Genomic DNA, 15,505 nt, shown 5'->3' with positions numbered 1-15,505 from the left:
TATATTTTCTCATTAACCTACTTTATAATTTTTTAAAATACATTTTTATTTATTTTGTTAAATATTTTCCAATTACATGTTAAAAAAATTTAATATTCACTTTAAAAAATTTGAGTTTCAGATTCTCTTCCTCCTTCCTATCCCTCCCCCACCCATTGAAAAAGCAAGCAATATGATATCAATTATACATGTGAAGTCATATAAACCATATTTCCATATTAGTCATGTTGCAAAAGAAAACACACCAAAAAAAACCCCTAAGAAAAATACAGTTAAAAAAGTATGCTTCAGTCTAAACTTAATTCATCAGTTCTCTTTGGAGGTGGATAGCATTTTTCATCATGGGTCCTTTGGAATTATCTCAGATAATTGTCTTGATCTGAGCAGCTAAGTCTTTCACAGTTGATTGTTGTTATAATATTTCTATTATTACTTTATTAATGTTCTCCTGGTTCTGCTCACTTCACTTTGTATCAGTTCATTTAAGTCTTCTCAGGTTTTTCTGAAGCCATTCTGCTCATCATTTCTTATCTGCTTTATAATTTTAGAGATATATAATCACCAAAAGTTTTTGTTCTGCAGTAAGGAGGGATAGAGAATTCCCAGAACAGGAAAGAGTGTGAGAAAAACCTATAAATGGAAACATGCAGAGTGTGTGTGGGGGAAACAAACAGTTTAGTCTCTTATACTCATAGAGTATACATAGAGTAGTAGTATGAGATAAAGCTGGAAAGAGGGGATGGTACCAGATTATAGAGGGCTTTGAATGCTGGGGTAAGGGATTCTCATTTTCCTCAGTAGTGCCATTGAAGGGTTTTCCACAGAGGGGTGACACAGCCATATTTAACTGGCGTGTGTATATTTTAGGTCTGCAGAGAAGTGGCCATGGGAAAAGAAAGTATCCAGAGGGTACTTCAGAGGATCTAGGTGAGTATGCTTACTGGCATCTAAGAGTCTTTCAAGTTACGTCAGGAGATAATACAGCTTCAGAGAAGAAATAAAGCATGCCTGTAGGCATTATAAATCCAAGGTAAATTCAAACCCTGTGAGAAGAAATAAACATTAAATCATAGAGTGTTAGAACTGGCAGAAAACCTAGAGAGTATCTAGTCCAACCCCATCATTTAATGCAGAGGAAGCTGAAATTAAAAAAGGTATCACTTTAGCCCTGACCACGTGGGCACTTTTATAAAAAGGAATTTGAAGTGGACCGCTATTGGCTTTCCCCTACAAGGTTTTCATATTCAGCATGTGGCCTTTCGCATCTTTGGTTGGTTTTGAAGGATGGGAGGAAAAGGGCATATCCTTATGTGATGGATGCTCTTATGCATAAAATAGACACCTCTCATTTTATTACAGATGTTCCTTAAAATTGTACCCTAATAGGAGAACAAAGTCATCACCATGAAATAGCTTGCCCTCCTTCTGTTACATCGTTCTGCCAGTCATTTCACATGCTGTTACCAAACAAATAGGAGAGGTAGGAAGGACAGTACCTTAAGGATAAACATCCTGATTTTTCAGTCTTCAGACTATAGGCCACTGAGCTTGATTTTAATTCTAGTCAAAATTGTAGAACGTACTAATGGTTTGTGAGCATTTAGCTTGAGAACTAGTCATGCCTAACTTCATTTTCTGCTTTTAATAGGGTTATTATTAGCTATGGAAATGTCATAATTCATTGATTTTCAAACTTTTTTGATAGCATACCCCTATCAGAACAAACTTTTTGGAAATTCCCATCTCAGTCCACTCCCCCCTCCCCTGCCCCGCACACACAACTAGGTGATATGGTGAATAGAGCACTGGACCTAGAGTCAGGAGCACCTGAGCTCACTTCTGTCTCAGAGAGTTATCAGCTATGTGACCTAGGGCAAGTCACTTAACCACTGCCTGCCTCAGTTTCCTCACTTGTAAAATGGGGATAATAATAGCACCTACTTCCCAGTTTGTCCTGAGGACCAAATGAGATATTTGTAAAGCACTTTGCAAACCTTAAAGCACCATATAAATGCTAGCTGTTATTAAGAATGTGTGTGTGTGTGTATATATATATATATATATATATGTATATATATATATATATATATATATATACACTTATTTACAAAGTATGTGTATATATTCCCTCACTTTACCACTGCCAAAGATATAGCATACTTGACTTTTACAAATAATGTGCCTTATACAATTTATGCAATAATATAAATTAAAAAGTTGAGATAAAGATGATGCATTTAATTGCAGAGCTACTGGAGAGCCATTGGAGTTTATTGAGTAAGGCAGGGACACCATCAGATCCATGTTTTAGGAGAATCATCATGTGAGCTTTATGGAGGATGGACTGACGAGAGGAGAGACTTGAGGAAAAGGACATCAGTTTAAGAGGCTCTTATAATACAGTAGTCTGGGCAAGGGGATGTGGGCCTAAACTTGGGTGGTGGCTGTGCGAGTAGCTTAACAGGGACTTTTGAGAGCTGTGAAGCTAGAGATAATGAATTTGGGTAACTGACTAGTAGGATGAGAGAAAGTGAGGACTCCAAGAAGACACTGAGGTTGTGAACCTGGGTTTCTGGAAGTATAGTGGTGCTCTGAACAGTAACAGTGAAGTTTGGAAGAGGGGCATATTGGGGGTGGAGATAATATAATGAGTACATAATCACAGATTGCATTACATACAAAGATCACAGTCCACTTGTTCCTTCTTATCCTGTGAGACCCATTCTGTCCCACCCACAATGAAAAGAGATGAGATGAAGCTAGAATTCACTAATCATTGCCATGTTTTGCAGAGCCTCCCTTTTGAGAGGTGCCTTGTTGCATCCACTAGGGGATGTGGGGTTCAGGATAGGGGGGAATTTTCCCATCGGTACCTACAAAGATGCTGCTCTGGGTACCAGGGTGGCAGTTGGGTTATAACTGCCCTGAGGGGCCAGCGCAGACACAGAAGAGGACAAGAGGAGAGCTTGCACTGCATAGAGAGGAGACAGTCAAGGAGTAGATAAGAGTAAGAGGTGATTGTACTGGAGACAAGCCCCATAATTGCCTATTATGAGGAGAGTGAGATGCAGCCCATCCTTCTGCCTCCAACTGGTTAACCCCTTGGAGTCAGCCCATAGAACTCATTTTGGAAACTCTTGCCATGGATACGGCACACTTGGATTTTACAAAGCATTTGACAAAGTTTTTCATGCCATCTTTGTGTACTAGTTGAGATACATGGACTAGTCAGGGATGAGGAACCTGCAGCCTCTAGGCTGCTTGTGGCCTTCTAGGTCCTTGGGTGTGGCCTTTTGACTCAGTCCAAGTTTTACAGAACAAATCCTTTTATTAAGGGGATTTGTTCTGTGAAGTTTGAATTCAGTCCCTTGACCTAGAGGGCCACATATGGCTGCAGGTTCCCCACCCCTGGACTAGATAATAATAAGGTGGGTTTGAAGTTAGTTGAATGATCAGACCCAAAGAATAATCATTGTTTGGTGATTGTCAACACGGGGAAATTTTTTCCAGAAGTGAATCCCTCTTTGGTCCTGTGTCATTCAACATTTTTTAATCAAGGATTTGGATAAAGGCATAGAAGGCAAACATCAAATTTGCCATTGACACAAAGCCACAAAAGTTAATGAACATATGGGATGATAGTCTGGATCCAAAAACACCTAGATGAACTAGAAGATAGGCTGAATGTTCAGTTGTTTTAGTCATGTCTGACTCTTCATGACCTCATTTTGGATTTTCCCAGCAAAGATACTGGACTGTTTTGCCATTTCCTTCTCTAGCTCATTTTACAGATGAGGAAACTGAAGCAAACAGGGTGAAGTGACTTGCCCAGGGTCCTGCAGCTAGTAAGTGTCTGAGGCCTGATTTGAACACAGGTCTTGCTTACTCCAGGTCTAGCACTGTATCCACAACATCATCTAACTGCTTAGGCCGAATACAAGAAGATGAAATATAATAAGGATAAATTCATAATTTTACACTTGGATATTACAAAGTCAGTTTCTCAAACACAGGGATAAGTGGAGAGAAGCTATGTCTAGGCAGCAATTCAAATAAAAGAGATCTGAGGGCCAAACTTGAATTTGATGACTCAGCAGGTCAACAAGTGAGCTGGCAACCAAAAAAGCTAACGTGCTTTTAGACTAACTGAAGGGAGGCACAAGGTCAAAATGAATGCGGCAAAAGTCCCTTTGCACCATGCCCTGGACAAACCACTCTGGTAGTATTGTGTTTCATTCTGGGTGCCACACTATAGGGAAGACATTGACAAAACTGGAGCACATCCAGAGGAGGGCAGTCAGGTTGGTTAGGGCATTTTAGAGCTCATGCTATGTGAGCAGTGGTTGAAGGAACTAAGGCGATTTTCATCTGGAGATGAGAAGTTGTTTTGTAGTAGACTAGACTTGATCTTTTTTGTCCTTGATGGCAGGACTAGGACTAGCAGGTGAGCATTGCAGAGAAGCAGACTTCAGCTCCATATAAGGACAAACTTATTTATAATTAGAACCATCCAAAAGTGCAGTGGGCTGCCTTGGAATATGCCGGATTTTCTGTGACTGAAGGTCATCAAGCTGAGCTTGGATAAACACTTGTCAGAGATGTCATAGAGCTGACTTTCCTGTTCAGATAGAGGTATAGTAGATATTTCTTATTCTGAAATTCAGTCATATGTAGTAAAGGTACTATACAGATTTTCATTTGGAAACCACTGAATGTCAGAGCTGAAGAGAAGCTGAGATATAATTTAATATAAATTGATTATTTTTCAGATGAGTCAGACTGAGGCTCAGAGATGAGACATGTCTTGCCCAACTGGTAACTTGTTGTTGAGTTAGTGGCAGAAGCTAGACTAAAACTGATTCTGAGAAATGAATGTTTTCTTCTTTGTATGTATCCCCATGTCCAGCACACTGCCTGATAGCAGTGGGGACTTAATAGGGACTTATTGATTGGTTCTACCAAATAAGAATTTCACGTCTGAATAAATGAAGCAGCCATGTAGCTATTTGGGAAGTTCAGTGGTAATAACATCACTTTTCATCCTCATGTTCAAGACACAGGCAAGGAGGAAAAAGAGGCTTGTTTAGTACTTCCTTGATTATAACAACTAATATAACAGGAATAGTGAGCTTTGTCAAAGATCACAAATAAAAAGCCATTTAGATTTTGTTTTAAAGTTTTTTAAGAAATACAATTAATTAAAATTAACCTGTTTTCCTCATTTGTAAACTGGGGATAACCATGCTTGCAATACCTCCCTTGCAAGATTGTATGAGGCTCAAGATAATGAGTAACTATCTTATTAATAATAATATTAACATGTGTAACTCTTTAAGGTTTGCAAAGCATTTTACATATATTATTTGATCCTCACAATAACCCTGTGAAATAGGTGCAATTATCCTAATTAATGTATATAAGCTGTTTAAAAATGCTATATAAATGGCATATTATTTTTTATTACTCTCTAGTAGTCATCATGGAGAACTTCAGAGGCCTCTGTATGATCTGTTTCTTTTATAGGACAAGTCCAGAACGAGATCCCCTAATTCTTCTATCTCGGGAAAACCCAGGACTCGTTGATGCAGAGTACACTAAGAATCAGGCCTGGAAATCTGAGAAAGTAATTATTGACAGATATAGTGCATTGGATGATGTTCTCTGCATGGAATTCCAAGCTAGATTTTCTTTGGGTGGTGGGGTGAAGATGGAGACCGTTTCATATATTAGCAATCGCCAGTATGGAGACTATTTTTTGGTTAACACTGCAAGTTAAATCAGCATTATTCCTGGTAGCTTTTATTATAGAATGAAAGTGTATGTCCTATACATGCTTTCATTTATCAAAATGATGTTGATACTGTCTGCCAGGAAAGCTTCTAATTCCTTGGAGAAACACTGGCTAGAATATGACAGGTAAATGGAATCTTTTGAAACCTGAGAAGACTTGTGTGAACCAGTGTAGAGTAGAGTGAGCACAATCTGGAGAGTACAATAACAATACCATTATAAAGAAAAATAGCAACTTTAAAAGACTTAGGAACTCTGGTCAACGCAATGATCCAAGATTCCAGAATACTGATGATAAAGTACGTGGGTCACCAACAAGGAGGCGCTATAGTTAAAATTATCTTCCTTTTACGTGTCACTCTCATTTGGAGGAATAAAAGGTCTAGAATCTCCAGGGAAGTAATGAGAAAAAAATACAAATATAAGGGAACATAGTATTGACCAAAGTTCAGATTGTGTTGTAAAGCTGTATTTAATTAAAATTGGTTATAAAACAGAAAAGGAGATCAGTGGTACAGATTACGTAAGCAAGAAACAATTATATTTGCAAACAGCCCAATATTTGATAAAGCTGGGGACATAAATCATAGAGAAGGGACTCCCTTTTTGGACAAGAACTACTAGGAAACCTGGGTGGGGTAGGGTAGTTTGAAAGAACTTTGGCTTGGATCAGCATTTATATTATACTGTGACAATAAGCTTCCAGTGGATATACACCCTGAGTAATTAAATAGGTAATGTATAGTGCTCTTTAAGGTTTGCAAAACACTTTATATTATCTCATTTGATCCTCACAATGACCCTGTGCTGTTGTTATCCTCATCTGACAGATGAAGAAATTAAAGTGGAAAGAGTTTAAATGAATTGTCCAGGGTCATACAGCTATTAAATATCTGAGGTGGGATTTGAACCCAGGTCTACCCCTGACTGCAAGGTCAGCACTCTATCCAGTATGCCAAGCTTCCACTCCAATATAATAGGTCACATCATTAAAAAATTAAAGAGAATTAGAGGACGTACCTTTCTTCCCCTAAAATTCTTAGCCAAAATAGTTTTAGTTATATGAAATTTAAAAGCTTTTGCATGAATAAAACCAACAGAAAGAATAAAAAGAGAATTTGAGAGTGGCAAAAACATTTGCATCAGATATCTCTGATAAAACTGTGATGTGGAATTGACACAAACGTGTCCCTTAAGGGCCATTCCCCAGTACTATGAACTAGTTTTCAGAATAATTCAAAACATTAAATGACCTTTTGTAAACATGCTTTAAATCACTACTAATAAGAAATGCAAATTAAAACAACTTTGAGGTTACAAATCAGATTCCTAAAACTAAGAAGAAAAACAGAACTACTAATTTGCGATGGAAGAAATATCTGGCAAGATAATCAGTACCAGTTATCTGTGCAAGTACCTTCTCTTCCTCTGGGTGAGTAAATGCACTCCAGAGACCAAATGGTTATTTGGTAAGCAAAAGGAGTGAGATATTGTTAAGATGATATATTTAATAGAAACAGCACTGGGTCTAGCCCAGTGATTCTTACCCTTTTTTTGTGTCATCGACCCCTTTAGCAGTCTAGTGCAGCCTATATGGACCTCTTCTCAGAATCATGTTTTTAAATCCATAAAATATATAGGATTATAAAGGAAACAAATTACACTGAATTACAGATGTAATTTTTTTCCCCATTCCAAATTCACAGACCCCCTGAAATCTATTTGTGGACCCCGGGTTAAGAATACCTAATCTAGTTAGAAAGGCTTGGTTTTGATTTCTCTCTGTCTCTTACTAACATGGGTAAGTAATCTCTTTGTAGTTGTTTCTTCATTTGTAAAATGGTGATACTACTACCTACCTCATCTACATCCTTGCCTTCCTACTTCCCAAAGTCATCATGAAGAAAGAGCTTTGTACACCTTAAAGCACTATATGGATACAATCTGGTTTTTTTTTCAAATTAAGAATAAGGATTATTTCCATTAAATTACAGTTAACTAGGGAAGTAATGAATTAGCCTCCCTTTCAGAGATATTTCATCTAAAGAAATAATACTAGTTATCCAGAATCAGAGCACTCTCTACCGTACCTTAGCAGTCCTAGGTAAACAATCATTGGAAAATTTTTACTTTTAGACTCTCTTCTCTAGACTATGGGCAGAGCATCACCTTTATGACAGTGATTTTGTAATTAATTAGATCACTGCTTACACATTATTTCCTTTAGTGGATTATTTCTGCAGCTGTATAATCTCATCCATTTTCTGTTCTTTTTTTTGATGTCCTTAAAGTACTGTGATTACACAGTTGTCTTTGTGAGTCAAGAATTTGAAAAAGTGGAGCTCAGTTACTCAAGAACTGTCAATCCATAGCCTTTGAACAGAAATTATTTAAAAATGAGTTATATTGAAATTAATTTTTTAACATTTCTTTCTAATTTAAAGGATACTCTTGGAAAACCACCTGCTAAAGAAGTCCCACTTGTGGATCACTGCAAGTACAAGTAAGGCCTCAGTTAGACATGACCATTTATCTCTCATTTCTCCCAATATTGATTTATTCATTAATTCTTGATGAGTCAGCTCTAATACTTGAGACCTGACTGGAATTTAAGAGCAAAATCATACAGTATAAGATAAAGTTGTTGGAGATCTTTACTAATAACTGTTCTAAAACTCCTTTGGACCACAATTTAAGCAAACATTTGCTCAGACCATTTTAAAAATGGGGGCCTGATCTTATAGAGAGCTAAAGAAAAGCTTATGTTTGTGGCCAGAATTGAAAGCTACCTAAAGGGAATAAGGGAGACTGCAGTAGAATTAAGAAATAGAAGTAGGGAAAAGGAGAAGAAAAATAGGGAAGACATGATGAATGGGAGAAAAGAAAAGAGACAAATGAGAAAAAAGTTGCCATTTGTGGCCAGAAGTATTTGGTACAAATTTTCTCTTTTTCAGATACTTGTTTAATTTTCGGGGCGTAGCTGCAAGTTTCCGGTTCAAACACCTCTTCCTGTGCGGCTCACTAGTCTTCCATGTAGGTGAGGAATGGCAAGAATTCTTCTATGCACAGCTGAAGCCATGGGTTCACTACATCCCAGTCAATACAGACCTCTCCAATGTCAGGTATGGGGCTGCTGTTACATCAGTTTGCTGCTAATGATTTTACCTTTCCCTTTTATTTCTGAAGGATTTTTTTTTTTAATGCAAGTTCTTATTTTGGCTGTTTTGAGTCACAGATATATATTATTTCACTACAACACTTGTTGGAACCCAAACTAGATTTGGTGTGGGAGGAAAAGTCAGAGACCACAGAAAGGATGCTGGCTCATTTGTTCAGTTATTCATCAGTCACTATGATGTATATTAAGTGCACTGTAGGTAGATGCTAAAAAGGGTATAAAGATAAATAAGAAACAATCTCTATTCTCAAGGAGCTTGCAGCCAAAAAGAGCACATTTTAGTCTAGTAGAGATTCATTCAAGCATTGTGAAATAGGCCAACACCAATTTCTTAAGAGAGCCAACACACACCAATCTGATATCTTAAATTGTCAAAGGGACTTTAAGATGTAGCTTGCAAATTGATACCTCAAAAGGCCCGAAGTAAATTTCTAAAAACCTCCAAATCATTCCTTCATATCTATATGATACCTTTGGAATTCCATGGGAAAAATAAGGCTTTTCAAAAGTAAGTTTTGAAAAATTAAAAAGTAAGATTAGTGATTCCCTGTTATATAAAGGAAGATTCCAAGTGGCCTGAGGCTAATCACAATTTCTGATATTAGTGATAAATTACCATGATACCCACAGCCCAACTTGAAAGATATAAAAGAAGAGTTTACCTCAAAACCTATTGGCCCCTTCTACTATCCTTCCTTGTTTCTCTTATCTCTCCCTTCATTGTTTCAATCTTCTCTTTTCAATCTCTTAGCTTTACCCCACTTTGCTTCTTCTTTTCTCTCTCTTAAACTTAATTTATTATTAATTAATTCATTATTAAATAATTATTAAATTAACTCAATTTAATTGACAAAATTGCATTATAGTTTTATTTGTTGTATTTATTGAGTACTGAGTTTTGAAATGCCCTAGTCTTTTATTTCAGTATAAGTAAATTGAACATTTTATATTTCTGGGAGGAAAAACCATGGCTACCCTAAATTAAGTGGCTTTTAACTTGTTCATGGCCTTTGATAAATGTTTCCCTATCCCTGCTTTAAGGAGAGCACCTGATATCCCACAAGTCTAGAGCTATTTGTGACCTTCAGTTATCTTTAAATATCCCTGTCCTCCATTAGAGTTAGTAACTCTGTGTTGTCCATGTTTGGTCCAGTCATATATAGTTCTTTTCATTTTAGGGAACTCCTACAGTTTGTGAAGGAAAATGATGATCTAGCCCAAGAGATTGCTGAGAGGTAAATTTTATTTCCAAATTTCTTCTATTTCCCACCCTCCTCCTGCTTTTTCAGCTCCCTCTGTGTGTTACCTTCCCCGATTAGACTGTATGCTTCTTGGAGCAGCTAGGTGGTGCAGTGAGTAGAGCACCGGCCCTGGGGTCAGGAGGACCTCAGTTCAAATGCGGCCTCAGACACTTGACACATGTACTAGCTGTGTGACCTTGGGCAAGTCACTTAACCCACCCCAGTTTCCCTGCCAAAAAACAAAAATATATTTATGCTTCTTGAGGGCAGGGAGCATCGTTCTTTTTCCTTATATTTGTATCCTCAGCACTTAGCGCTGCTGGGAACGTATAGTAAGTGCTTAATAAATGCTTCTTAACTTGCCTTGCTTACTACTACCCTGTTATTTCCAGAATGCTCTGTATCAAGGGTGCTTAATCTTTTTTGTGTCACGTACCCTTTTGACAGTCTGGTGAAGCCTATGAAATAAGGTTTATTGCCTACATTTATAATTGAAAGAAAAGCTAAGCTTCAGTTAAAGGTTAGTGAAAATTAAGATGCAATTTTTTTAAACACAATTTTTTTTTTACACACAAGTTCATAGACTTCCTGAAATCTCTCCACAGACCAGGTTAAGAATCCTTGCTCTAGATAAATATGTCTTGATGTTGTCATGGACATGTCTCATAAAGATTTACTTTCATTCAAGGGAGCTAGCTAGCCTGTGTTTTGGGAAGTAGAACAAGGAAGCTTTATGTTTCTTTAAAAAAGAAAAAACTACTATTGAGCAATTTACTGGAGGAATGAAAGTTGCAAGAAGTAATGTGTACCTCTGTTAAGGCCTTTCTTAGACAAAGTGAAGAACTCTTTCTTTGTGTGTCTTAGAATGAAAATTAAGGCCATCCTACAAAAACAATACAAGCAAAACACATTGGTTCTGTCCTTAGCAACCTCTTCTTTGCTGGCCTAGGTGCCAGGTTTAGCCTTTCCTAGGCATCAGATTTTTAGAAAACATTTTTTAAAAATCTTATTACAAATACATGTGTCTAGATACATTAGTTTTCACAATTTCCATTAATAATTGACTTTTCATTGCTATCACTTTTACCTACAGGGGGCGACAATTTATCATCAACCACTTGCAGATGGATGACGTTTCCTGTTACTGGAAGATTTTGTTGACTGAATATTCCAAAGCCTTGTCCTACAAAGTGAAGAAAAAGAAAGACTATAGCAAAATTTCCCCCAAGCCGTTGAAAACAGAACTTTAAGAACTAATATCATCCTTGTGGTAGAGCAACTTAATTTGGATATCTTCATGACAAAATGCAGAGTATGTCATTCATTTGAATGAGATTATACTTGCCTGTGGTAACTTGGATGTTATAGACTCTAATACTAACCAAATAACTGGTTTTCCTTATCTTTCTGCAATAAGAGACTCTAGAAAGAGCCAGACTCTCAGAGTCACACAATAATAGAACACAGACTTGGAAGCCAGATTTGTAGTCAGAGGACCTGGATTCTAATCCTGGCTCCATTGGGCAAGTTATTAAGCTTTCTAGGCCTTGGTTTCCTTACTTATAAAATGAAAGTGTTAGACTAGATGTCCTTGAAGGTCTCTTCTAGCGCTAGTCTATGATCATATAAGCAGTATTTTTTTTCTTTAGGTTAAATAGGGACTAAAATCAGACTATGAGTTTTTTATGTCTGTGTCTTTGGATTAGCTCTGTACAAACTATGCCTCATTTTACTTATCTAGGTAAGAATCATGCTAGTTATTATTTGTGATCACAGTGAAACGCAAAATGTCTTTTTGGACCTTTTGGGTACATTATCTAAAGCAAACAAGTTGCCATTTGGAAACATAATAGGTTCTGTCTCCGGAATTCTGCTGTTTTCCTGTTGATCATACTAGCTAAATTTAGCTGATGTATATAAGATACTTAGGAATCATTTCCTGAAAGGTCCATAGAAACGTAAAACTATTATCATGAAATTTCTTCTTACTTTTTAAAAAAAATGTAAATTTTTCAATACTTGGGGAAGATTTTATATTTTTATGTTGAATGGAACCAGTTCTTAATTATTGCAATTGGACTTCTAATCCCATTCCTAGTTTTCTCATAGCTCATTTTATTGAGTTTATTCAGATACACATTTGTTAAGCACTTACTATGTGCCAGCTATTGTGCTAAGCACTGGGGAGATAAATAAAAGCAAAAACAAGCCCTACCTTAAAGCATTTATAACACATATATAGTTACATATGTACATACAAGATACATACACAGTAGATAGAAGGTAACCTTAGAGGAAAAGGCTGTGGCAAGAAAAGAAAACACTTGTTCTTTCAAAACAATTTCAAGAAGCCATCTACATTTGTATCTTTTATAAAAAGGTAGCTGGAGCTACATATGCAAAACAAATCTCTTCTATTTACTGGAATTGACACTAGTAAGGGTTATCATGAGTGTATATTTTGTGGGTAATACCAATAATGCCCTTTAGTAAATGTCACCACCTGAGGTTTGTAACACCTCCTACTCTAACTCACTTCTATATAGCAAAAAATTTATTTCAATGCAAGGTCATGTTGGACTCCTGATTTCCTCCGACCCCCACCTCCAAACTTTTAGATAATAGTGAGATTTCTAAAGAATCCCTCCACAGTGTAATGAAGCATGGTGAGAAAAAATTAGGGTTAAACCAGCAGAGTGTGGTGTCTTGGAACACATTACTCACAACACCCTCCTCCAGTCCCTTTATTTTAAAGAAAAAAAAATACCCAGAGATGACACATAGTAAAACATTTTCTCTGAGGATCCTTCATGCCAACATTTAGAACAATAAGTTTTTTATTGTATAGCTCTAGGTCTCTGGACCTTTTTTCTATAAGGACAGACTACTGAAGAAGTACTGTCATAAAGACTCACTTTGGGGCATTTTGTTTTCTCTTTTGATCTTATTTTTTATTTTATTTTTACATCTTCATTTCCAGTTATGTCTCTCCCCACCTCTCTTACCCAACAAGTTATCCTTAGTAACAGAGAAAAAAAGAAGAAAAAAAATTTAGCCTAACCAATACATCAACCATGTTTCCAGTATAAGTAATATCGTCACCCCTATCCTGCCTCTGCAAAGATGAGACAGAATTGTATCTTTTAAACTGTATTCCATAATACTATATAGGATGTTGTCAATTACAACGTGATCTGGTCTATGGACTCTGTCCAAGTGAGGTTCCAGTGCCCTTGTAAAACAGGTGACATGCTTGAACAGAACTGATTTAATAGTCATTGGGGCTTAAGTTTGAATGTGCCTTACAATTTCAAGTTTGCTCCTGTTGTTGAGAATGTGATACTTTTATGTGGAAAAGACTAGGAACAAAGATTTTGGTTGTCACTGGGGAAGAAAGAGCCTTTTATTTTTTTCCTTTTCTAAAGTGCTAATCTTAGTGTTTTAATGCTTCAACCTTTCAATGATAAGCATTAGATGTAATAGCTGATCACCCACTGTTTTCCTAAAAGAAAAGAGAGTCCATAATTAGTTCCAGCATTTTAATACAGGACCTTTATTTCTTTCCCTCCATTCACCTTCCACTTCTTTCCCTCTGGCTCTCTTCCTTTTCCTCTTTGGTTTTTATAACATTAGCTGGTTTTATAATAACAACAAAGTGAAATTCAGTCACATTAAATCAGTGACTTTATTCCATTTGTTCAGAACTCTCTCTAGCATGCCAATTTTTCATAGAAAGTTTAATTCAGAAGTTTTAAAAGACCAATAATGAAGCATACTTCCCATCACCTAATAAAGAGGTGATGTACTTATGGTGAGGAATGTAGCATATGTTTTGGACATTGCAAATATGGGAATTTATTTTTATTAACTGCACACATTCATTAAAAGGAAATTTTTTTAATGTAGGGGGAGGCTAAGATAGATTTTTGTTTTTTTAAAAAAATTAAATTTTTAAAAAAGTTCCTTTTAGAATTTTATTACCCTCTGTGATAGCACAATTAGTGCACAAATGAAGCATACCTATTTAAATGTGAATTAAAGGAACATTTCAAAACATGTAGAAGGTGGCTTTTAGTGTATCTGATTCAGAAAGGAAAATCTGGATTTCTGAGAATTATAGTTTTACCTGACCACTGTGTATGTTGTAGCCAGCATTATGTGTCTATATTTGGTATCATATTGAGGTGAAAAGTAAACAAAATTACTCTACCTTTAAAAGGGAATTGAGGTTTTGTTGACTGTTGCCGCCATATGTAGCTCTATCAACTCTTTCCCTTTTTCCCTCCTTTCTGCCTGTCAAGTTGTGTTCAGTCATGTTACCAATCAACCCATGTACTGAGCACAGTGTCTGACAAATGTTTTTTCATACATTCACAGCCCTGCATACACTTGTGTGTATTACAGTTAAGTAGCTCCTAAGGGAAACATAATTTTAATGATCTAAATAAAAATTGGCAAACTACAGCAAGGGAATGTAGTGCCTTTTTTTTTTATCCTTGAGCTAAGATTGGTTTACATTTTAAACTAAAGTTTCACTGTATTTGAAATTATAAAAACCATTCTTATTTTGAGGAAGCCCGGTCTAAGTAGTAGATTGATCACTAACAAGTAGTTTCCAAGGCAGAGGCCAGAGGATAAAGCTTACTACATAATGATGAAATTGTGTAAGCACCTAAGAACTGAGAAATATGGAAATACAGGAAATATGTTCCAGTAGTGTCAAACTAGTGATAGTCAGAAGATGCTTTTTCATCTTGAACTCTTTGGATAAAAGTCTGATATTAGATAGAAAATTTTGGTTAACAAATGCTATATACAATGACCAATAAGGTGGAGGACTAGATACATTCTCTGACCTGCCAACCTTTCAAACCTCTCTAAAACAGGAATTATATGCCAAAAATAAAGCAACTTCAGCTGTCTCCATGTCTAGGGCAGAAGTATGAAACAGCAGCTGAAGGAGCCTGCAAAACCCAATACAGCCTGAAGCAGATAAAAATGTAATTGGTAAACGTTTAACAAAATAAAAATACAATATAATATAGATAATTTTAATTTGTGGTTTTCTAAGTCAATATAGGGGGCTTACCTGTTCTATTTGCATTTGACACCACTGGCCTAGGACAATGAATCTCAAAGAAGGTGAAAAAAGAAAAAATAATCAGTTAACAACACCTACCATGAACAAACTCAGAATTCTACCCTGCCACCTTCCACTATTACTAGCTAACCCAAAGACTCGACATGCCTGTTCCCCACCTTCCTCTTTCTTGTGCTATGGAGTTCTCATGAAAAC

At 36.5% G+C, this 15,505-nt stretch overlaps 1 protein-coding gene across 1 annotated transcript in view; it reads left to right on the top strand.

Annotated features, from left to right (window-relative positions):
• The window catches only part of POGLUT1 (protein O-glucosyltransferase 1), a 29,794-nt gene extending 15,367 nt beyond the window's left edge, over positions 1-14,427 (top strand). The window contains exons 6-11 of the mRNA XM_036743403.1: positions 868-927; positions 5,524-5,623; positions 8,235-8,293; positions 8,745-8,912; positions 10,147-10,203; positions 11,303-14,427. Of these exons, the coding sequence (XP_036599298.1) occupies positions 868-927; positions 5,524-5,623; positions 8,235-8,293; positions 8,745-8,912; positions 10,147-10,203; positions 11,303-11,459 (601 nt within the window). The 3' untranslated portion in view covers positions 11,460-14,427. The remainder of the gene's footprint in view (positions 1-867; positions 928-5,523; positions 5,624-8,234; positions 8,294-8,744; positions 8,913-10,146; positions 10,204-11,302) is intronic.
• Positions 14,428-15,505: the final 1,078 nt, after the last annotated feature.

Source organism: Trichosurus vulpecula, chromosome 2 (genome assembly GCF_011100635.1).
Source record: "Trichosurus vulpecula isolate mTriVul1 chromosome 2, mTriVul1.pri, whole genome shotgun sequence".
NCBI lineage: Eukaryota > Metazoa > Chordata > Mammalia > Diprotodontia > Phalangeridae > Trichosurus > Trichosurus vulpecula.
This window is presented reverse-complemented; position numbering and strand designations above follow the sequence as displayed.